The sequence below is a fragment of the Gadus morhua genome, chromosome 14 (genome assembly GCF_902167405.1).
Source record: "Gadus morhua chromosome 14, gadMor3.0, whole genome shotgun sequence".
Lineage (NCBI taxonomy): Eukaryota > Metazoa > Chordata > Actinopteri > Gadiformes > Gadidae > Gadus > Gadus morhua.
This window is the reverse complement of record NC_044061.1, coordinates 4957802-4982390: the sequence shown is the minus strand read 5'-3', so window position 1 is coordinate 4982390 and position 24589 is coordinate 4957802. Positions and strand designations below refer to the sequence as shown.

Genomic DNA, 24589 nt, shown 5'->3' with positions numbered 1-24589 from the left:
CAGCAAACCTCACCATGAATTTGGGGAATTAACTTTACCTGAGTATTACTGAAGAACTTTTTCATTGTGGTTCCTATCTGTTCCTATCGGTAACCAGTCTGAACTTGGTCTACTTTACTTTACTGTACTGTATTTACTGTATCATAATGTATAGTATACTGTTAGCAATGTCTGTTGAAAAACATGAAACGGAAAATGTCTTTGGTTCCATTGCTCATAAATATCTCTCTTGTAGTTCAATCCTCCCTGGGAGAACTACAATAACTATATTTGAATCTATATAATATTTATAAAGCACTGATATCCTGCGCTGGATGATGAGTGGATTTCCGAATGTCTATTTGCACAGACACACGCACACGCACACACACACACACACACACACACACACACACACACACAGTAAGAGAGGGTTTTAATCTTCAGTTAGTCAGGCAGTGTCTCTTGCTCTTCCCTCCTAAACTGAACCGTCAGGTTCCGTTCCCGCCGTTATTCTTCGAGGAATGCTGTTTTTTCCTGCGATTTTTGGGAGTTTGGGTGTAAGTGAAAACACCTGTTCATGAAAGCCCAACTGGACTGGAAATCAACACTGCTTGTTAACAGTTAAAGTTGCATGGAAATGTTCCCACGTCCCGGACGCCTAAAGTCTTTCACTTCAGTCTTCCTCCGGGGAGCGAAGGAAAAGCAGCTTTGACGTTGACTGGATTTACATTCAATAACAAGAGTGACTTACCTAGTCTTAACCGCTGCCTGTCCACTTCTGGGCTGGATGGCGGGTGCGTGACCATGTGTGTGGCAATGTGTGTGGTGTGTGTTTGTGTGTGTGCTTTTGTGTGTGCATGTGTGTGGCTTTGAGTGAAAGAGGCTGATGTGGAGAACCTTTTTCTACATCTGTGAGGGAGTCGAAGGAAGAGGAGGAGTAGAAGAGGGGTGGGGGGGATGTAGGCCGAACCGCAGCCTTCCTGGGCGGGGGCTCCACAAGAGAAGAAGACTCAGAAGACCCAGGGGGTGTGTCTGGTGACTGTGTGTATGATCTGAGGGGGGGGGGGGGGGGGGGTTCTGTGCGATTGTGCATGAGATTGTTTGATTGGAGTTCCTTGTGTGTGTGTGTGTGTGTGATAGGGGCTCTGTGTGTGTGTGTGTGTGTGTGTGTGTGTGTGTGTGTGTGTGTGTGTGTGTGTGTGTGTGTGTGTGTGTTAGGGGTTCTGTGTGTGTGTGAAATGGGGTTGGGCCAATGTGTGTGTGTGAGTGTGTGTGTGTGCGTGTGTAGATGGGTTAGAAGGGTTGTTTGAATATCTGTGTGCGTGTTGATTTCAAGAACTCCAAATAAAGGCCACACCTTGTTGCGTTCCCGGGTGTGAGACGGTCTCTGTATCAAAACATATGCTGTGTGTTCCATGAACATGCGTGTGTGTGTGTGTGTGTGTGGGACTCCATCATTAACGCGACATATGTCTTCGCTTCGACTACTGCTCAGCCTGTTGTGTGTGGAATATAACCATAGTGTAGTAGAAGTATAAGAGTAGTTAACATTGGGGAATATATTTGAAGCAATAGTTGCTGACACAATGCAGGTTTTATTATCGCACTAGTTATACTGTTCTTAATATATACATAGATATATACGGGAAAGGGATGAGCCTAACAATTGTTAGTGCTTGGCACCTGGTTCTATGAACATCCTTTCTGTACCGACAGGGATATAATGTTATATCTCTTTCTTCTGACAAATGTACGTATAAGTCGCTTTGGATAAAAGGGTTTGCTAAATGCCCTGAATGTAAATATATTTTATGCAGTTATGTTTTTGGTTGTTTCTTTTTAGCACACGTTTCTCTTTCAATTTCTACTGTCTTGTACTCTCTGCTATGACAGCTGGATTTCCTGTCAGGGATTAATAAAGAACCATATAAGCGTTGCATAACATATAAATTAAACTGAGAAAGAAGACAGCTTCACTGCAGTTCAATGTCACCTGTACCTTTTATTTACACAGCCCAAGAATGTGGTGAACAGCAGGAAGCTCCGCGCTCACTAAAGAAAAAAGACGTCAGTGATCTCTGCTTCGTCTCTGCGCTCACTAAAGAGCAGAGACATGAGTGATCTCTGCTCGTCTCTGCGCTCACTAAAGAGCAGAGACGTTAGTGATCTCTGCGCTCACTAAAGAGTAGAGACGTGAGCGATCGCAGTTTCGTCTCTGCGCTCACTAAAGAGCAGAGACGTGAGCGATCTCAGCTTCGTCTCTGCGCTCACTAAAGAGTAGAGACGTGAGCGATCTCAGCTTCGTCTCTGCGCTCACTAAAGAGTAGAGACGTGAGCGATCTCAGCTTTGCCTCTGCGCTCACTTAAGAGCAGAGATGCGAGTGAACTCAGCCTCGTCCACACGTCTCCAAACTCGCAGAGAATTCTCTTACGCCCCTCCGTTACACTCCACATCCACCGGCACATCAATTAGAACCAAAAGGGAGAGCTGACACGAGGAGCAAACGGGGGGTTGCAGAGGGCCTGCAGAGAACCAGATGTCTTGGAACAAAGTGCGACCTGCAGATCACACCCTGAGATTCACAACAGCAACTACAAGCACAACACAAGGAGCTGCCAGTGGATGCTGGGAAAACCTCAGGAAGGAACGCCCCCCCTGGGAAAACAGAAACGCGAGAGAGCTCGAAGTAGCTTTCGTTAGCGAAGCGGAGAGCAGAAGTCCACAAGAACGACACATTGACAAGACCGGCGGACAACAAATCCGCTCAAAATAATTATCAAAAAATTAAAACAAAAATCAACTTATCTATTTGTATACATTGAACAGAATAAAATCTATGTAACAGTTGGTCGTACGTCAGGACGAACACAGACCACCCCCCCCACCCCCCCAACCCCCGGCCGGCTCAGAATGGCGAGAGGCTGGGGACCTTGATGTTGAGGTCGCCGATGTTGATGTTGCGCGGCATCTCCGGCAGGTTCATGTTCTTCACCGCGGAGACGGCCCGCGCAGGGGCCGCTGACAGACCGCCCTGTTGGGGGGGAGACATCCCAGAATATTACACGCCTGTCTCGGAGCCGATCGAATAGATAGTGGTTGTGTCGGGTAAAGGGGTGTGCTCTGTAGCGAACCCTGAATTATCTGGGTGTCCGATTCTAGTTCGATAGCTAGGTGAATCCATTCAATAGCCTGCTCTTTGACAACCATCTGGACAATTCTACATATGGTCTATTCTCAACATTTAGTTTTACACGGTAAAGGTTAATCTGCTTGTCAGACAACCAACCATCACCTCGAGGTCCTGGTCTTTTCTAAACATCTAGTTTTATTTGGTAAAGGTTAGTCTGCAATACAGGTGACAAACAATCATCTGTCGGTTCATTTCTTAAGCTCCCGGTGAGTAGAGAGGTCTATTAAATGGACCATAGATAATAAATGGTATTGGATCAAAAGGTACCAAGGTATTGGATCATAGATAATAGAGGTTGGATCATAGATAATAAAAGGTATTGGATCATAGATAATAGAAGGTATTGGATCATAGATAACAGAAGGTATTGGATCATAGATAATAGAAGGTATTGGATCATAGATAATAGAAGGAATTGGATGATAGATAATAGAAGGTATTGGATCATAGATAATAGAAGGTATTGGGTCATTAAACCCTAGAAGGTATCTGGGATCAGCCTCTCACCTCTGACTTCTCCATGCGGTTCTGAAGCTCCACCTGGGCCACGATTTCGTTCATGTTGGTCTCCAGGACCATGCCCCCCATCACCACCTCCTGCAGTATGTAGTGCACCTGGGGGGGGGGGGACCGGAAAGTGAGCAGAACACATGACCCACGCAGACCCAGTGGGGCAGAACCTCGGACCAGAGATGGCGGCGTCTTCCATTTGACCCTGGCCATGGCCGTGTGCTACATGGTTGAATTCTGCGATGAAACTCGATGAAACTCTTAGTGATTTTGATTCTGATATAAGTTGGCCTAGTTCCTTCGTTCTTTGTTCCTTCACGACGTAAGTGTGAATGCGTATTCGCACACTCGTTTGTTTTCGTCACCGGTACCCCCCACACTGACTGAGTCACACTGACTGCTTATCTCTATACACACACCTGGAGATAGGGAGTGGTTGGTGATGACATGTAATGACCGGTTGCCTATTCAGCAGTACTATGCCAAACCGCAGAGAGAACTCTGTACGGCCTACGAGGCGAGTGACTCCAGAGCATGGCGCTTATTCCCTCTGATGACATTAAACTGAGTAAAGCTGTCCCAGAGGCTCGGGTTTACTGAAACTGAAGGCAGAGTGTATTCATCATCTCCATGAGATCACGTTCAACACTCCTACTCCCACTCCGACATTCCTACACCGTTATGGGTCGCATGTCTGCTCAGCGATGCATGTCTGCTCATAGTGCATGTGCTTAATGCTCCCTGTCTGTTCAATGGTGAAGGTTCTCTCGCCCTTGCATGTCTGCCTTTGGCTTCAAAACGCCGGACTCAATATGAGGTTCATTTCCTGCTGGGGAAATTAGTCCGGGTTGGTTGTGAGCTCCAGGCTCTAGTCGGCTGAAAAGACAATGCTCTTCATCTCCAATCCTTAGGCCCTTAAAAAAAAGAGCCCTGCTCACGTCCTCTAGAGACTCAAACCAGACCCCGCACACATCAACTAGAGACTAAAACCCTTCTCACATCATCAAGAGAATGAAACCAAACCCTGCTCACATGATCTATAGCAGGGGTCTGCAACTAAGTTTGGCCTCGGGCCAATCTTTTTTCAAGCCAGTAGGTGGCGCGCCAGAACATTATCAAAGGCTACTTCAAGGAATTAATTAATGAAAGACCTGGAACTGCGAAGCAGGCCCGTCAACTGGCTTAGTCATATGCCTACCAAGCACTAGATGACCCCTTAAAAGACGTACATATAAACAAGTGTATGCCCTAATCACGTAAATGTCATGCCTGATCACATGGGGTAGAGGTGTTTCTGCACTTGTCTCCACAGAGACAACGCAGCGATATCATCATGAGCAGTTCTAACAGGAGAGAAAGTGAAATTCGTAAGCTGCTAATCATGTGAGAGAAGGTGATGCAGTCGTATTAAACAAAGACGTTGAAAGATGGTGCGATCTACGAGAGAGACCCAGAGAAACTGTCCTTACGAGGCTTTTGTCGGGATAAAACACCCTAACCCTAACCCAAAAGTGGACAGCAAAATAAAGAATATGTTGGCGTTTTTGCACTTGTAAATATCAAGTGCAAAAACTCGTTTGTAGCCTATACTCAGATGTGAACTCATTCTTGCATGTGTATTCATTCATAAAAAAATAAAAACATTTGGGATGTCAAAACAATCACATCAATGCATTTCCTTTTTAGTTCTTTGGAACTTTGAGTATTATAGTTATATACAGTAGTTATTAATACTAGTATGGAAACTTAGATTTTTGTTACGTGAGACACTTGTAGACACTTGAAGGTACTTCTTTGAAATACCTTCAAAGAAATTGAGCTTTTGAGAACAATAATGGATGACTTCTCCTCTGCAGACATTGGCCCCTCCTCTGGAATAGCAAACTCCTCTTTAATTACAAACTCCTCCCCTAGAATAACAGACTCCTCCCTGAAAACAACAGGTCCCTGTACCATGCTCTCAAACACTTCCAATAGAAGCCTTCCCATTTCCTGTTGATACAGGGAAACGGGTGTCATGTTGAGCCCACGCCTCGGAGTACGTCCTGTAGGTGTTTCAGAATGGCACACAATGTGTTTACTCACCTTATCCATGTGGAAGATCAGATCCAACTCACAGACATTCTCAAAGCATTTGTCCAGGGTCTCCACAAACACCTGCAAGAGTTGAAATCGGTTAACTTCACAACAACGATATTATTTAGACCCGTTGTACAGAAAAAAAGATAAGCCAGGCAGGTTGCACATGCGAAAAAGGCATTAACCAACGATAGAGAGAAACTGACCTGGATCAAGTCCAGGATCCCAAGCTCACTCTCTGATGAGTCCACGCAGAAGACAAAGTACAGCGTAGCATAATGACGGTAGATCAACTTGTAGTCAGAGCCACCAATCAGACTAGACTCAAATAGAAACAAGAGCCAATCAGATACAACAAAACAAAGGGTAACAAATATTATTTTTTTCCATGCGGTCATTGGAAGATTGAGTTGGCAACCTTTCATCGCCATAGTATTTCAATGATTATAATATATTTTTTATTAACATTGAATGAGTTACCTGCCGCCCTCTAGGAAGTTGCAGACGTTGTCGTCCCGTTTGGACACCAGATGGAAGGTTTCTCTGATGATCTGCTGCTGCAGTTCCTCCGCCTAGCGGCCACACACAGCATCCCGTTAACCACACAGCATCACGTTACAGCACCAGCATCACTTTATGCACAAACAGCATCACGTTGTATACACACTATCACTTCATGCACACATTTAACCCAACATTAAAACACGAACCAGTTTAATTTTGGAAAGTAAAGATACCAACTAAATGCCTTTTGTGTTGTGGTTGCTAAGTCACGCACACACAACCACACACACACACACACACACACACACACACACACACACACACACACACACACACACACACACACACACACAGTGTCCGTCCTCAAGGTTCACGGATCCTTTCCACTGAGCTATTTCATTGCCACACAATGATATAACGTTAAAGGTACATGCAGAGTCAACCACAGAGCCTAAAGACAAGACCTTCTAAACGTGAACAGAAGCATACAATTAAGCTGCAGGACTAGAGGCTGTAGCAGGCTCAGGAAGTCTCGGGGGAAACACTCACAAAGTACTGATAGAAGCGGATCAGCCGAGGCTTCCCGTGGTTATTAAATATTAATATAGCATTAATCATTTTGAAGTCCACTGCTTTGGGTGTCCCCACTGCAGTACGTACTAAATTAAACGATGGAGATCGAGCTTAATGGTACTCTGACAGCAGCGTCAGACCAGCGGTAGTAGAAGTCGAGACTTCCGGCGTTCTGAACAAGAGCTGTAATTTCAAAATAAAGGTCAGCAGAACGTTGATGGACCTAAGAAAGACAGAAAGAAAGGATAAATAATACATTTCTGATAACAATCTTGCATCATCATATATCTTTAACGCATAATTGATCTATAAGGAGAACGTCAAATATTCAATACCACATTCAATTTAATATGTTGCCACAGACAAATTGGCTTTGTTTATTACTGGCTAACACAAGTAATTACAGTCCTGTTTTTGCTTTCTTATATGAATTTAAATATCTCTTATTTGGTTGGCTGGGAATTGATTAGTTAGGAGAAACACATAATCGAATTATTTATTGATTACTAGAAAGCGGAATCGTTATGAAATCGTGAAATTCTTCAAGGTCAGGGATTAAAGTGGTTCTCTGAACCCAAATCATCCCAACAGGAACTCCTCTTTTGACCTAATTACAGTTGTCTTTACAGTTTCCGCCGGGTCTGGTTCGAAAGTGTTGCCAGATTGAGCCACATTTTCCGCCTCTTGCCCAATCTGGCAACACTGATCTGATGTTTCTTTTGTTTACATCCGGTTACCTGTAGACATTATTTATAGCACCATATTAGGAGGGCTTTCAAACTCTATGGTCGTTAACGCATAATGCCGATATTACTTTTGTCTTCTTGTGAGGGTTGAACAATAGTGTTTCGGCTAGCAGTCTGCTTTCAGAAGTATCCTCGCTGCGCATCAACCATTTAAGTTAAATTGTGCTATATGGTAGATGGCCACTAGTGGGCAGTGACATTCGACTGGGGCGGATTCATCAGATTGTGTATAATATCTTTCTATCGGTCCGTCTATATCTATTTATAAATATGCTTCCAATAAAAAATGACTTTGAGATCTGTTTATAGGGATAACCGTAATGTCATATTGGACATTGGCCTCCTGAACCCTTGAGTGGGGCGTCCGATTCACCAATCAATTAATATATTGGTTCTCAATTTATGCCTGAATAATGCGCACTTGGAAAAGTTGGGTCTAGATGCTGGCTGTCCGGCATTCATTTGAATGTTATTTTTATTCTATTAGCGACAATAACTCGTATTATTTTTCATATCAATAAATGATAGTTAGAATAGTAGTAGCAGAAAACTTTTTTCCAGTAGTAGTAGTAGTAGTAGAGTATAGTATTTGTGGAATTTAGTAGTAGTAAGCCGAGTAGTAGTAAAATAGTAAAGTAGTAAAGTAGTAGCATAGTACTGATAGTAGGCCTCACGGGAGTTTTTGTAACCACAAAGGCTACTTTATTCGCACTTTATTTAGTTTGACCTTTCTGTTTACATGATACACTTTGAATTTTTCCGGTGAAACCTGCAATTAATACCCCAACTGCGTGGAGTTGTGTCAATGTGCTCCGGTTCAGTCCAGGAATGAGGACCCCCCGTCTCCTGCGAACCCCAAGCCTTGGTCGTGTTCACGTCCCCCTTCAAACGTCGTTATAAAACAATCATTATTATAAACGGATGCAGACTGCCCTGTGCTGCAGGCGGGTCGACTGCACTGCTCACAGACTCTCATATGTCAAATAACTATGTGTGTGTGTGTGTGTGTGTGTGTGTGTGTGTGTGTGTGTGTGTGTGTGTGTGTGTGTGTGTGTGTGTGTGTGTGTGTGTGTGTGTGTGTGTGTGTGTGTGTGTGACTGTGACTGTGTGTGTGTGTGTGGGGGGGGGGGAGGGGGGGGGACTCCATCATTAACGCGACACATGTCTTCGCTTCCCTCCATTATTCGATCCCCCATCCGCGTTTTGTTTTCAGACTGAATTCCGTTCCTCTTGCATGGGCGCAGTGAAAACCCCCCAGCAGGCGCGGCGCTCATTAGCATACACGACCCTGGTTGGCTGGTCAACGCGCCGCTTTCCGCATGAGCGCGGCGGATGAATTGACTCGACGGATGGGCTTCGAGGTAGGTGGGCTGGGCTCCACGGTGGGCTCGCCGTCGCCGGCAGCCTTTATGGAGTCTGTTTATAGAGGGTTTCACACGGGGCACGGGGCTCCCGTTCATTGAGGGTTTTCACAAATGCAAGTAGACAGACACGGCGATCCAGCAGCACGCCCCGCGTGGTCCTGCGGGTACAGTATGTACTTGTTAGAAGACGGCGACTCCCGTGCGTTTGAAGTGGGTGGCCTTCCACAATTCGGCTAAGTTTGAATGTTTTTTCCCGCTTCTAATTGTGGGAATTGTGTAACGGAAGCCGGGTACGTATTGCCAGGAATGAGGTAATGCGCCGCTCGCTGTCTCTGTGGCCCTCTTTAAAGTTATGAAGGCGGCCTCTAATTGCAGGGAAAGTCACACGGATTGTCCTATGATTTGTATCCTTTTATTGCACTCAAATGGGATGCCTTTGTGAAAGATCGAACTTACGACAGCCTTTTTCCACACTTTCCTGTAAAAAAAAAAATCGAATACTAAGACCATATTATTCACAATGAGCCACTTGACATGGAGTAGCAGTAGTGATTAACTGTAGGGTTTAACAGCAATAGGTTGAGTGGCGACCTTCCATTAACAAATGACAGTCGTTCTTGTTTATGTCCACCAGGGGGCAGTGCGGAGCCCGTTGTGAATAGTTCAATGTATTCTGCTTCTGGCCACACAAAGCTCAGGAGAGTGGAGATGGAGAGGGATCCTGGATGTGCAAGGCGGCTCCATGTTTACCCCAAACTACTGTTTACTGCTGGGGGTTTTGGTTCTGAAATAAACGTTGGCCGCATGTAACAAAAACATAATCCCAGTCTATTCAACGCAGATATGGATGTCTGGTAGATAGTCATAGCATTTTCCAGGCCAATTATTCTATTAATAAATATAAATGGTGAACAAAAAAACATACCATCAAGCTGCAAACTGAAGATTAAATTCCAACACAAATAATAAAAATCAGCCGTCCTATATATTCGTCCGTTTTTTTTTCCAACATCACCCCATTACATTACATCAAATCAGCGCAACGAAACCACATTGGGACACAATTTCAAAAGCACAATAATGTCTATATTAAAGCTTGCACGGTGTATTGAGCCAACAAAACGTCCTCATGGTTGATTGCGATCTCTGGGCAGGCGGGCGGCAGTCTGGACTGTTTTCAAGGTTTGCAGTGTACCTGTGTGGAAAAAGCAAAACAATCCCGATACAGGACCCCGGGATCCGTCTTTTCCTTCCCACCTCGGTCGTATAAGCGTCGCAGTAAATGGAGCGAGTGGTCTCGCTGCAGCCTATATGACATGGACATCCAACGTCCAAGTGCTGTCACGTGACGACAAGATGGCGGACGCGGTGAGCCTCCTTAGCTGTGTCCCAATTCCTCTACGAATAGTCAAATCTCCTAACCTTTATGCCTCCTTTACTTAACCTTTGTGGAAAACGTCATCGGGTCAAGGAGAGATGAAAATGTGCTTCCTTTCGAACATAGGAAAAGACAGCGCTGTTTAAAATGAATTAGACTCCACTTTTCCTAACCGACGTCATTGCGCAACGGGGAGTATTGCTGACCTCTAGCGTTTCTACGGTAGAACTACAGTTTTCCGAAGTTTGTCTACAACAGGGGTTCTCAAAGTTTTGACAGCTGAGGGCCAATTTAGGAACCCAAAATTTGACTGAGGGCCGCTGCAAACTAGCTAGCTAGACTACGAGAACGTTAAACCCTCAGTTTACTACACGTTAAACACTCAGGTTACTAGCTTAATGCGATTAAACAATCAACTACAAAACAAATATAAAGTTAGCAACGCTAATAAATGTAATGAACAAGTGTGAATGTTCGCGAATGTTCATGAACCTTCCCACATCATTCGACGCGACCGTTCGTTGCCAGGCAACGTTCAACGCGATCATCTGTTGCCAGGCAGGTTTGGAATGGATTACGTATGGATTACGTAGGCGGTACAAATTCGGCCCCCGGTAAAAAATGTAGGCGGTTAACGCCGTCAGCATCCCAGTGGTGAAAAAAGACATTGCACCGTGGACCTCTGGGAGTGAGGTCAAGTGAGGTCTCAAAACGGAGGATCATCCTTGCAAACTAATGTACAGTCGGATTAAAACTAACAAATAGGCTAACAGAATTTATTTGAAAGCTAGAGAGAGTCGACTTTTCTCTTGATTTTTTCTTTTTTTGTTTAAATTTATATTCAATTCAATTAAATTCAGTTTTTTTAAGAAGGGGACAGTGCAAATTAATAAAACACATGATAATACATGGGTTAAAAATGCCAGAATTAGCCAAAAGGCTATTTTTCATCTGTAGTCCCCAGGCAATGAAAATACAATTAAACAAGATAAAAACAACAACAACATAAACAGCACGGAACCCCACAGCACAAAACAGGGCATCACAGAACGAACTGAAGAACTGACTAACTAAGGTAAAACAACAGAACACAAAATACAAAGCACCAGCGAAAAAATAAAACAAATACATAGTGTGTTGACCACATGCAACAACAAATTACTTTAGTGCCAATATGTATATGTATTGATCATTCATTTTCTTAATTGCTTACTAAACGATTTGTATGCGTTTAGTTCCCTGATATGTTGTGGGATTGAATTCTATTCCTTTGCACTTTTGACGGACCAGGCTGACTGACTAAATGTGCTTTTTCGCAACAGAATAACACAATCACCCCCTCGACGATCCTTTGAGAATCAATGGTTCATAGGAAGAATGGTCCATATTGAACCTCACCATGATTGAGAGCATGGTGAATCTCCACAATCCAAACCAAAACTCCAGGCAGATTGTCAGCCGACATCTAGCCCAGAGTGCCCTCTATTTAAATAAATTAGAATCAGTTAAGTTACTATCTATTGCTTAACAAGGTAACAAAATGGTGATTTAGCTTATGGCGCACTTATGAAAGCCCTTGTGCAATAATATGAATTTTAAGAACTGGGTGTTGGTGGGTCCCCACATGTGTAAGATAATGTAATAATTGCAATGTAAACAATTTCTGATCCCTCTTTCTTCATTTGTCACGTGAAGTCGTTCCCCATTTTGTTATACTATTCCATCATTGCCAGTACGTTTTTTTCTTTTTTTAATAACAAAATTAATTTAAACATAAATTAAATAAATATAAAGAGAAAAGTCGAATCTCTCCAGCATTCAATTAGATCCTGTTATTTGTTAGTTTTAATCCGACTGTACATTACTTTGAAATGATGAACCTCAGTTTTGTGATTTAGACCTCACTTGACCTCACTCCCAGAGGTCCACGCTGCAATATTTTTTTTCACAACTTTTTTTCAGAACCTGAAGTCGTTCCCCATTTTGTTATACTTTTCCATCATTGCCAGTAAGTTTTTTTCTTTTTTAAACTTTTTTAGACCTCACCTGACCTCACTCCCAGAGGTCCACGGTGCAATGTTTTTTTTCACAACTGGGTGTTGGCGGTTCCCCACGTGTAAGATAATGTAATAATTTCAAAGCAAACAATTTCTGTTCCCTCTTTCTTCATTTGTCACATGAAGTCGCTCCCCATTTTGTTATACTTTTCCATCATTGCCAGTAAGTTTTTTCTTTTTTTCTTTTTTTTAGAGCTCACTTGACCTCACTCCCAGAGGTCCATGGTGCAATATTTTTTTTCACCACTGGGATGCTGAAGGCGTTTCCCTATGAAGGTATTATTGTAGCAAAAGTCTTTAGCACCTGTAATTGCAGAATTTGAATGCGTACACTAAAGTCACAGTAAATTTGAAGTTGTATATATTTATTTTGCATGTGTACTCTAAAGTCACAAATGTGTAACAGTACATTTGTAGTCGTAAATATTTTTTATACCATTGTAAACACAAAATAGGGTCTACGAGTACGCACATCTGTGTTACAGGTGCACAAATCCTTTTGCTACAATTATTGCAGCGCAGTTGGTGCAAAACACATTCGCACACCCGGGTTTCATAATCTGAGAACATGCCCAAAAGGTGTGCATTCGTAAATCCAAATTTGAATTAATGCATCAGAAGTTGCACATCTCTGAAAAATTTCCTCACAAATAAAATGTTAAAGAACGCTATGTTAATTCAGCATTTTAATGAGCGAGCACAAATCCATTTTACAACTGCTCGAATCTGCTCCTGCAATTCTCAGCTATGGGGTTTTTTTTAGAGCTGTCAGTTAAACGCATTATTAACGGCGTTAACGCAAACCAATTTTAACGGCGTTAAAAAAAATTATCGCGCGATTAACGCAATTATTTTATTGAAAAAAAAAAAAAATCATTTTTTTTTTTTCTTTGCCTCAAAACAAAGAAGCAGTAGCCTGACTGCCAGGGGTAGACTGGCCATCTGGCATACCGGGCATCGTCCCGGTGGGCCGTTGACCCAATGTGGGCCGGTCCGGTCCGCTATGTTTTCTTTTTTCCTCTCTCTCTAAATTCCCTCCAATTGGGCTGGCCAATGGGCTACAGAGAGCTAGCAGTGTGTTGCCAGCATCGAGGCATATTATTGGTCTATGTTTGTCATTGTCAATCAATCATGGGCTGACTGGCTCAGAGAGCCCTGACAGTGCTGTCAATCACAACACAAACCAGGGTGGGCGGGACCTCATGGCATGGGCCGGAGTCGCGGGAGCCGGTACGGAGCTGAAAACGCCCGGGTGGTGCTGAAAAACCTCTGGAGATGGAAGTTAAATGTTCAAAATTGACAGACCTATTTGGTGCCGGGGTCCACACCCCAGCAGGTGCTGCTGCACCAGGAGACGAGCGAGTGGAGGCATATATGCTAAGTAACGTTAGCCTGGGGCTAGCTAGGCTACATTTTGAGACATGTCCAAAACAAAGTAGAAAACGTTTTTACATTGAATGTGATGTGACCTAATTAACTGCATACTTGCGACAACATATTAGCCCAGAGTTGAAGGGCTGTGATTGTTGGTAGTTGTGGTTGATTTTGTTTAAATAGGCCGAATTGTGATATTATGGGTTATTATTGTTCAGATGATTTGGCTAAGCTAGCTAACAGCTGCTAACGTTAGCAGTCTCTTGTTGCCATAGCAACAGTAAACATTGACATGGACTAATGAGCTGTAAATAGAGATGCAGAATCAAGCTGTATTGTAAATACAGATGTGACACTTTGAATTTTATCACAAAATACAAGTAAACCTATTGGAAATAATTAGTTTAATTTGCAATATTTGCCATTGAATTTATTGTAATCTTTCAATTCATTTATTGTTTACTGAGGTGATGACTATTTCGAGAGGAATGCAATATGTATGTTGAAAGGTTTATGTGAAGAAACTATATGTGTGATAAAATGACAATTGGTTATTCATAAATGTCTCTTTATATTCTCTGCTACCATCATCTCCTGTCAAACAGGTTTTCCTCACCTGCTAGAAGTTATGAGAGAGAGAGAGAGAGAGAGAGAGAGAGAGAGAGAGAGAGAGAGAGAGAGAGAGAGAGAGAGAGAGAGAGAGAGAGAGAGAGAGAGAGAGAGAGAGAGAGAGAGAGGTTTGATTATGATTATTTCCTGGTTGAAGATTTTCACATTGATTTTAATTTCAAACATTTGCATATCTTTTAAGTTAAATTAACAGTCATGCAGGTAGGCCGAATTACAGGTCTGAATAGATATGCATTCTCATATACATGTGTGTGCACATGTATACATACATGTGCACATACACGTGTATGAGAATATGAGAAAAAAAATTAAATTCTCTATTTATGGTTTCATAATGACTGAGTCACCGTTAAAACAAATTGGTTTCAGCTCTAATGCTGTTACTGTCTGTAATATGTTTCTATTTAGATTATTTGTCAGGAGATTTTGTTATTATTGTCCGAGTCTGGTTTTAACTAATGCTGGGCTTACACCAAACGATTTTCACAGTCACAGACTAATAACTGCAAGAGAGGATTTTGCGTTGGATCATGTGTGATATTTAACAAGGGTTTTGTAGTAGATATGGCGGGTGGAGATGCAGCAACCACAGGATGTCTGTTAACTTCCTGTTCGGGTTTCACAACTTTCTTATCAGCAGCACAAGAAACACAAACTTGAAAAACAAAAAACTGCACTATTATTCGGATATACAGGGTTCTTCCCGTTCGTTTAGTCCCACCCCTAGTGCTAATAATGTAGTGGGCTGGTCTGGAGAGAAAATGCCAGGGCTGAATTTTTCTCCCAGTCCACCCCTGCTGACTGCTATGTTCAAATGACATTTGTTCAAAGCAGTCGTTTAATTGCACTATAGGCTCTTTTTTTGTATCGTCCTGTTTTGATCAGTATATGCCAATGTTGTTATCGATAGAAAATCATTTGCACAAGGCAAGCCGATGCACTTCACCATGTTGATAAGAGAATCAAAATGAGAAGAATTATGGGACAAAAAAATCAAGGGATATTTAGCATAGAAAAATAATTTGCGATTAATCGTGAGTTAACTATGACATTGGTGCGATTAATCCCGATTAAATATTTTAATCGCTTCACAGCTCTAGTTTTTTTGCAGGTAGTTTTGCAACACGTCTAGGTGGTAAATGTGTAGCAAAAGTATTTGTATCCGTAGATGCCAGAGTGTCTGTGGGCGGGACAAAATAGTTCCACCCATAATTTCCTAATCCAATGAAAATCGCCGGCAGGGATGCATTTCTCAAATTACACTGGGACCCACCACGTGCCAGCAGCCATGGAGCTATAAAGATCGCCAACACCCAGTTCCTAAAATTCACGTTTGCCGAGGGTCGGCAAACATCAGCATCCCAGTTGTGAAAAAAAACATTGCACCGTGGACCTCTGGGAGTGAGGTCCAGTGAGGTCTAAAAAAATTAAAAAAAGAAAAAAACTTACTGGCAATGATGGAAAAGTATAACAAAATGGGGAACGACTTCAGGTGACAAATTTACTGTTACTTTAGTGTACGCATTCAAATTCTGCAGTTACAGGTGCTAAAGACTTTTGCTACAATAATACCTTCATATTTCCCGCCTACATTTCTTTCCCTTGGCGGTGTGGTGTCACACCAAATTTCTACCGGGTGCCAAATTTGTTGCCAGGCAGGTTTAAAAAAAAAAAAATCGCGCTCATGTTGCCAAAGACGAAATAATATAATACAGATAACGGATCACTAGATAACACTTGCTTTTACTTTATATTTGTATTGTATTTAATTGTTTGATCGAATTTAGCTAGTAAACTGAGTGTTTAAAGCAGGTTTCAAAAAATATTTGCGCTCATGTTGCCAAAGATGAAATAACATAATAAAGATAACGGATCGCTAGATAACACTTGTTTTTACTTTATATTTGTATTGTATTTAATTGTTTAATCGAATTTAGCTAGTAAACTGAGTGTTTAAAGTGTATCATAGTCTAGCTAGCTTGTGTTAATTTAATTTCCTTAATTTAATTTAGAGAATAGATTATATAGGTAATAGATAGATTGATAGATAGTAGATAGATAGATGGGTAGATAGGTGAGTAGGCATTTACTAACTGGTATATGTTTTTTATTATTATTATTCACGTTATCCCCATAACATTTAGCTATTACTGTGTAGGGAAATAGATAAATACAATACAATACAAATATAAAGTTAGGAACGCTAATAAATGTAATTTGTAAAATAATTGTTATCTGTCTTGTCGCGCTCAATGAACGAGTTCGCGAATGTTCTTGAACCTTCCCATGTCATTCGACGCGATCGTCCGTTGCCAGGCAACGTTCGACGCAATCGTCTGTTGCCAGGCAGGTTTGGAATGGATTACGTATGGATTACGTAGGCGGTAGAAATTTGGCACCCGGTACAAATTTTTGTGTGACAGCGGCCCTCAGTCAAATTTTGGGTTCCTAAATTGGCGATTCTACACGGGGGCCTAGAGGAGCCAGTGCCCCTTTAGACATGTCCCTGGCCCCCCCTGTGCCCCCCCCGTGATGACCAAATAAAATAACTATGATTTTACTGATTTTACGGAACTAATTTGACGCAACGTTCTACACGGGTAACTTAGAGCGGCTAACCCAAACACTGCTGCCCAACCGTGAGAATCCCAATTCACATGTGAAAAAAAGAGGCTCAATTTATGTTGATTTTGAAATTAACTTCCCCCAGTAGCCTTTCTTAAATGTGAAGTCTGCATTTTATTTTCTTACGGTGTATATTGTGTGCTTAATAACCAGCAATATATGATTTCATTTCTATTAAAATAACATGTTTCTTGGAATTGGTATCCATTATTATCAATTTTATTTTCTGCTCTTCCCTTCAAACAAACCAATAAAAAGTAAAGAAATAAAGAAAAGACAAATATTATGTTTCGGACACTTAGCGCTTCCCCGGGATACCGAAGATAGGCGGTAGAGTGCCATCTCTCTGCCCTCCTCCGTGAAATGAGCAAACCGTCTGCAATGACTGCACACAAACACACACACACACACACACACACACACACACACACACACACACACACACACACACACACACACACACACACACACACACACACACACACACACACACACAAACACACACACACACACACACACACACACACATATAGTTTTGTAGGTCATTGTTACGGTTGTGTTAATATTGGAATTCACAGCACATCTGCTTCAGAAGAACTATACCCTTCTGCATGGAGATTCTCCAACAAAGTGGAGAACCACCACTTCCTGAGATGTGTTATGTCATGCTGTGGAAGATAACAGTATCAGTCAGAATTAACTTCCAAAGACTGCACTGAGAGTTTGTACTCGACTACATCATAATTTTGCATTAACTTTAGCCATTTCATTTTCGTATATTTTCCTTCATATATATTTGTATGTATCTAGTATAGCCTACTATTTGACATTTCGTTTGAGATAAATAAGTTGCATGTAAGTATAACTATTATTTAAAATGTCTGCTATCGTGGATCAATACGTTAGCTTAAGGTTCGGACCCATCAAAATCACATTTCACAAACATATTTTTTTGCAATCACAATTAGGTTGTTTCAGTCATTAATTTTAGTTGCTTGCCGTCGTTGTCATCTTGGTGAAGTAGTCGAGTAGTCGAGAAGAGAATGAAGCTCTCCCGCGCGATTAGCCAGTGACGTCAGTGGGGGTGGCAAGTGGAATCACGTGACAACACTTGGACGTTGGATGTCCATGTCCTACAAGCCGCAGCGAGACATTATAAAGTGGAGCGGTGCGACTGCTGCTTGTTTACAGCGCGGATCCCACGGTGTGCGGCGGGGAGTTCACAGCGCTCACAGCCGTCGACCAGCAGCATAACACAACCAGATCCTCCAGCCCTCCACAACAGACCGCCTTGGATCATCACACGGCGAGTATACCTCAGCTTTAATAAATTTCGCCATCGTCCATCCACGTTTTCCCTGTGAAACGAAGACGCAATTCGCCAGTGCGTGCAGGAACTAAAAAGGACCGAAGACGTCGGGTAGGCTGCTGGTGCTGAACACGTTATCCAGGACCTGACTGCGACGGGCAGATATTGGAGATTAACTGTGTGTGTCGGTGTGTGTTTCCGATGAGGAGGTTGTTTTCCCGTTCCTTCATGTGTTCCACGCACTACGGACCGTAGTCTGGCGATATCCAGACCTATTTACCCCGTTTTTTTTTTAATCGGTTGCCCGCTATTTTCAGCCTCTGCGAGGCTGGCATTTCAAGAAATGGAGTCGGAGGATGCGGTTGATCGCAAAGGGATTCGTGATGCGATTTTTTCGGCACCGTTTTTCGGTACCACGTCGTTCTGCCGCTAGCACACGAACGCGCCACGACTATGCCGATTAAAACAAGATTTATCGCCCGAAGGATAAATCGGTGATTTTCGCCGCGGATCGACGGAGCCTGCCGCTCTCTCTCCCCCAAGACATTCCACAGCAGCAGCACGAGACGAACACTGGGAGCTCGTGCGTGAGAGCCAGTTGAGCTAAGCTAAGCTAGCCGTGCTCCCCCCGTCCATAAGACCCGCTAGATCCACCGGGTCGCTGCTGAAGAACGACTCGTGTGTGTGCGTGTCTCTGCGCCCCCTCATCACATAGTAGCTATCCCGTGTGTACACACGCCTACGGCCCCGGTGAGGAGGATGAGTCGGCCGGGGACCAGGAGGTGTCTCACGGAGGGAGATCCGTTGACCTTGTTCTGCTGGCTCCTGCTGATCCTGGGTCTGTCCACGCGCTGCATTCGGCCCGCAAATGGAGAAAGTACGTATACGGTGTTTCACTGACGTCGGTTCCTATAGAAACTGACCTCCTGAGCCTTCTCCTGGTGACCGTGTGGTCATCCGCCGTGGTGGGATGCAGCGCTGCCACGATGGCCTTACGTTAGTTAATAGCGTCCAGTAGGCATGGAAACCTCCATGGCAGGGCTCGCCACTGGAACACACACACACACACACACACACACACACACACACACACACACACACACACACACACACACACACACACACACACACACACACACACACACACACACACACACACACAGGAGCAATGCGGAATGCTGCATCTCTTCGAGAGCAACACTAGACCTAGATAGGGACGTAGTGGCGTTTCCTAACACAGCTTAGTGATTTCGTAGGACCATCTTTCTTTTGATGGACATGAAGGTTATCCTGGATGTGCCACTGCTTAACTGTAAAGTAATCTTACACGCTATTCACTTTATTAATGGTCAGGGATATGGGAGACGTGTGTGTCTGTGTTTAGGGTTTGTACTTGTGCACTATGGGTTGTGTATACAGTGTGTGTGTGTGTGTGTGTGTGTGTGTGATATTGAGAACGGAAGGTAGCAGGAAGTAGATTAACTCGCTGGTTCTTTGTGTTTTTGTTTTGATTCCTTCGTGTAATGTTTCCCCTGTCCAGGCAGACATCTTCTGGAGATCTGTGCTTTGGTTAAACAAAACAGTGCGGGGCTCAGGGTCACTGGTCGTATGTGATCAGAGAGCAGGTGTTGTGTTCCCGACAGGGTCGTCCATCCATCCACATCCCTTATCATCCACATTAGGTCGTCTCATAAGAACGATAGCCTAGCCCTAGAAGGTCAGGTTGTGTCCCCTAAAATTGATGTTAATACAGATTGACTCTGCAGCTTAAGGACAATGTAAGTCTTCTTCATCCTTGAACCTTCGCCATTCTTTAAACAAATATTTGGAGTGTTTTCAGGACAATTGTAGGCATGATTTTTAGCTTATCCCCCACCTCCCCCCCCCCCCCCCCCGTCTCCTTTCCCGTCCATAATGAGAGGGTTGGCGAGTTTAAAATAGATCCAGCCTAAAGCTTTCTCCAGCACGGACAGAGGTGTTCCTGTTTGCTGGTGAAGAGTAAGGCTTCTGTCAGCGGACGGTGTGGGCCCCTAGCCTGCAGTCTGCGGCCCCTTGGTTCTGTTGCTAGCCCTGCCCTGCATCTCTCTCCGCTGTCTTCAGTGTGTGTGTTTGTGTGTGTGTGTGTGGACACCCTGGCCTATATCGCTGGCTGCTTGTTTCCTTGGAGTCTTTCTAGGAACGTTTCGTATGCAGGTACCCATGTGAGTATTAGTGACACGGATAGAGACTGATATGAAGGTTGGTGTTGTGCGACTTTTAAAAAATCCAAAGCAGCTGTGTTACCGCTGGTTGTCATGGTAAACTAAGGTAAACAAGCTCATGCCTAGCCAGTAGGACTGCTCTTCAAACGGCTCTTTGAAGCAAAATACTAAGATATATTGATATCTAGAAATAAACATTTATAATACGTTAAAGTTAAACCAAGGTCCACCGGTCAAACATGGCCAGCACTGCACAGCTTTGATGGTTGGGCTTTCAGACCAGAGACATGGCCAGGCGTTTCTTTGCAATGTTACTTTATGATTCGAACATAGCTGGAATGTTTGTTATGCTTGCTGTTCTTGTCCTATGATTGCTGCCTATCTAGGATGCCTCCTCACCAAGGAGACTCAGACATAACATAGCGGAGTCGATGAGGATGGGTGCACTGTTGTCTCTGATTTATGCTCAAGGCCTCCACCAAACTGCTCTCTAATCTCTCTGTAAGGCCACTTAGAACCACACATGGCCCACATCCTGGCACAGCAGTCCCCACTGTAGGCACAGAGCAGCCTAGAATCCATGTTCCCCAAGACTGTTGGATCCGCTCAGCCCAACAGTGGCCGATCCAGCAGCGGAGTAAAACAAAGCCCCATTCCTGTTCAGTCCACACACAGGCACATGACATACGAACCCAACCAGGAAGCAGGTGTAACCCCACACCTGGACCCAACCCCAGTAACTCCAGGGAAACAAAACTGGTGGATGACTGCTCGGAACAGGATCATTATCCAACATAATCTCATTCAGGCATTGAAAACTCAGGGGGAAAGCCCTGGTTTGAAATGCGAGAGTACAGTAGTGGCGCTTTGTGTATTAATGTGGATATGAGGCGGTTATTACTTAGCACTCCTCTTGATGATTCTCTGCCGGGCTCTCGCGGAACTCTGCTCTTCCTGTTTCCGTTGTTGTTGACAATGAATGTTTTCCTGCATGGTGTGGTCCTTCGGGAGGGTCTGGCCTGGGAGCCTTTCTCTCATGGGGGGGGGGGGGGGGGATTTCTCCGGATCTGAGGTGTTAGGAAGGGCTTCAAAGCCAGGACGCCAGCAGGTTTTCCTGGTTATTCAGCTTGATAGGGGGGTCTGGTGTTGGGGTCTGAGGCCCCTCTAGTGTGTGTGTGTGTGTGTGTGTGTGTGTGTGTGTGTGTGTGTGTGTGTGTGTGTGTGTGTGTGTGTGTGTGTGTGTGTGTCGCTGAAGTGTGCTCCTGGGTTAGATGGTGACAGTGTTGAACTGCATGAACCTGGGTGACTGACTGCCCAAGGTTCTCCAACCTGTTATGCACACATTTTATGGTTTGTGCAGGCAAATGTAAATGTCCCGAAATATATGTTTCAGCAGGTTATCAGGCCTGGTGGAATATGCATCATGTGTGATGGGAACAGGTTTTGGAATAATTGGAACGCATGCAACGTCAAGAGTGTGTTTAGGGCAGCTGTTGTTGTGCTACAGCTTTCATCGTTTTTAGCTCCGGCCTGTATAACACTCGTAGGCAACCACCAATTTGGAAATCTCTTAAAGTGCAAGTCCTGAGTAAGCTTACCTCGAAACAAACTGAGTTGGCGATTCAGCTGTTGATAGCACTTGTTTCCAGGCAACCACTACTGCTGAAACCTTCCTCTATGATGGGCTCTGACTGAGCTCTGTGACCGGCTGTTCTTTTCAAGTGCGATTTCATAGATCTCCCTATTTCATATTAACTAATGTCAAGCATTTTCTTAGGTCAACATTTTTCTAAGTGTTTTTTGTTAAATCATTAAGGGATATTAGGCTTGAAGGTCGTCTCTGTGATTACCGAGTGTGGGGTTGGGGACGGCGGGTCTAAGTGTTGTCCAGAGTATATTTTGCAGGAACTTCACACAGGTTATGTACTTACTACAGGAAATGGCCCCGAACTACTCTGTAATCAGTCCCGTCTGACGCTTTAGCGAGGCATGTGTCAACTTAAAGCCCCCATACAATTGATTTACTGTGAATATTATTTCTTAATAATAATCAAGCAATACTTTTTCTCACAAAAACATGTATGCGACACAACTATGTATATATTGCATATGAACCCACAGACAAATATTTAGTTCACCTACGACAATCATTGTCCCAAGCCCTCACCACAACCAGCCTATGGAAGCATACAGAGCGATGCCTACACATAGGATTATTATTATTACATTGACAGTCACCATTGTGAACATCTGGGCCAAATGAAAGAAGATCTGATTGGACCTTTGTAATGGCATCCTGCAGACTTCTTTCCCCCCAAAGTAAAGATTGCGTCGTTATTAGAAATATGTGAAGACTGATGTTATGGAGGGGACTTGGGAGGGCTGAGGAGCTGTCTTCAGTCGAACGTCCCATGGTGCCGTGGCCCTGTGGTGTGTTTATGCATGCTGGTACATGCCTTGGCCACACTCTCTAATCAAGTCTCTTACCGTGAAGGGTCTCAGCTGATGCCTGTTGTAGATCATCAATGTAAACACCCTGCTAGCCTTCTGGGAGGATGCATGCTATGATGTTGAAGGATAATACCAGCGTAATACTGATATGGAGGACAAAAACATTAGCTTTCAGCCGATGTTCCTGCGTCCCCCCCGACTCATCATATGGATGTCAACACATGTAGAGAATTCTTGGTCTTTCCCCCTTCCCCCTACCCCTTCAAAAGAAGGGGGAGGGGTAAGGGTAAGGGGTAGAACTGGGATTGGGCCTGGGTCTCCACCAGATAGAGGGGTGTATGCCCCTAGGCCACCCTTTTGATCTGGGCTCTGTTCCTAGTTACTATGTGCATAATAATACCCAAGCACATGTAAGATACCTGTCCTGTTTTACCCTCTTACGACGTGACTATGGCCTCCCTCTAAAGTACACTACAATTTTGATCTGTTTTGATCTGCCTACAGCGTTGTTGACACACTTCAACGTCCAACCCCCTCTGTGTCTCTTCTCTATATACCTGACTGTGTGACACCCTTCTCTCCCTCTGTCTCTCTCCAGTCTGTGGCCCCAGCATCGACATCGGCAACGACATCAGCGAGTTCCACCGGCTGGAGAACTGCACGGTGGTGGAGGGCTACCTGCAGATCCTGCTCATCGGCGACAAGAACAGCAACATCGCCAACCAGGAGCTGTTCCGCTCGCTCAGCTTCCCAAAGCTCACCATGATCACGGACTACCTGCTGATGTTCCGCGTCTCGGGCCTGGTCAGCCTCAGCACCCTGTTCCCCAACCTCAGCGTGATCCGCGGCCGCAACCTCTTCTACAACTACGCCCTGGTGATCTTCGAGATGACCAGCCTGAAGGACGTCGGCCTGTACAGCCTGAAGAACATCACGCGCGGGGCCATCCGCATCGAGAAGAACCCCGAGCTGTGCTACCTGGACTCTGTGGACTGGTCGCTCATCATGGACGCCGAGTTCAACAACTTCATCGCCAGGAACAAGCAGGCGAAGGAGTGCAGCGACGTGTGCCCGGGTATCATGGAGAACCGCCCGCAATGCGGTCGCACCATGTTCAACCACAACTACAGCTACCGCTGCTGGAGCTCCAGGCACTGCCAGAAAGGTAAGGCAGAGCATCTTCTTGTGTGGGTGTGGGGGGTGGGTTGGTGGGTGGGTGGTTGTTTCCAAAATTAACTTTGGAAACGCTGTCAATTGAAAGTAACCAACCATTGGCGGATGGCAGGTGTTAATCTTGGTGTGTGTGTGTGTGTGTGTGTGTGTATGTGTGTGTTGGCTATCTCATATTGGATATAGAAAGAGTGAAAACAGGAACTTACAGTGTCAGCAACAAGACTATGTGAACCCAAGAGACGAGTCAGCCAGACTCCACCCGCGCAAACGCATGCACGCTCGCATACACACTCTTTGGAAGCAACAGACTGGAATAGGATGGTCGTCAGTACCTGGAAATCATGCAACCTTTTCTCACGGCAAACACATTACTCTAACGCTCTGAAGGGTGTGCAAGTAAGTGCATATGTTCCTGGCCGAATAATGTGAGCCGACTCTTCAG

At 44.1% G+C, this 24589-nt stretch overlaps 3 protein-coding genes and 1 long non-coding RNA gene across 5 annotated transcripts in view; 2 read left to right on the top strand and 2 right to left on the bottom strand.

The window, feature by feature from the left end:
* anpepa (alanyl (membrane) aminopeptidase a) overlaps positions 1–915 on the bottom strand; it is a 21808-nt gene extending 20893 nt beyond the window's left edge. The window contains exon 1 of one of the 2 annotated variants that reach the window (XM_030376650.1): positions 734–915. The gene's annotated coding sequence lies outside the window, so the exon portion shown is untranslated. The remainder of the gene's footprint in view (positions 1–733) is intronic. The other variant, XM_030376651.1, reaches the window with a different exon arrangement.
* A 1049-nt stretch (positions 916–1964) lies between these two features.
* Positions 1965–7013, bottom strand: ap3s2 (adaptor related protein complex 3 subunit sigma 2). The gene is made up of 6 exons (XM_030376755.1): positions 6816–7013; positions 6243–6334; positions 5969–6080; positions 5769–5840; positions 3681–3788; positions 1965–3014 (listed from the first exon to the last, which is right to left on the bottom strand). Exons 1-6 carry the CDS (start codon positions 6882–6884, stop codon positions 2889–2891), a joined length of 579 nt encoding a protein of 192 aa, XP_030232615.1. The 5' UTR covers positions 6885–7013; the 3' UTR covers positions 1965–2888.
* Positions 7014–8744: 1731 nt separating this feature from the next.
* On the top strand, positions 8745–9935 carry LOC115558556 (uncharacterized). The gene is made up of 2 exons (XR_003979345.1): positions 8745–8946; positions 9584–9935. It is a non-coding gene; the product is annotated as an uncharacterized LOC115558556 (long non-coding RNA).
* An 8214-nt stretch (positions 9936–18149) lies between these two features.
* Positions 18150–24589, top strand: part of LOC115558480 (insulin-like growth factor 1 receptor) — a 49688-nt gene continuing 43248 nt past the window's right edge. Inside the window, exons 1-2 of the mRNA XM_030376645.1 lie at positions 18150–19199; positions 23573–24139. Of these exons, the coding sequence (XP_030232505.1) occupies positions 19082–19199; positions 23573–24139 (685 nt within the window). The 5' untranslated portion in view covers positions 18150–19081. The remainder of the gene's footprint in view (positions 19200–23572; positions 24140–24589) is intronic.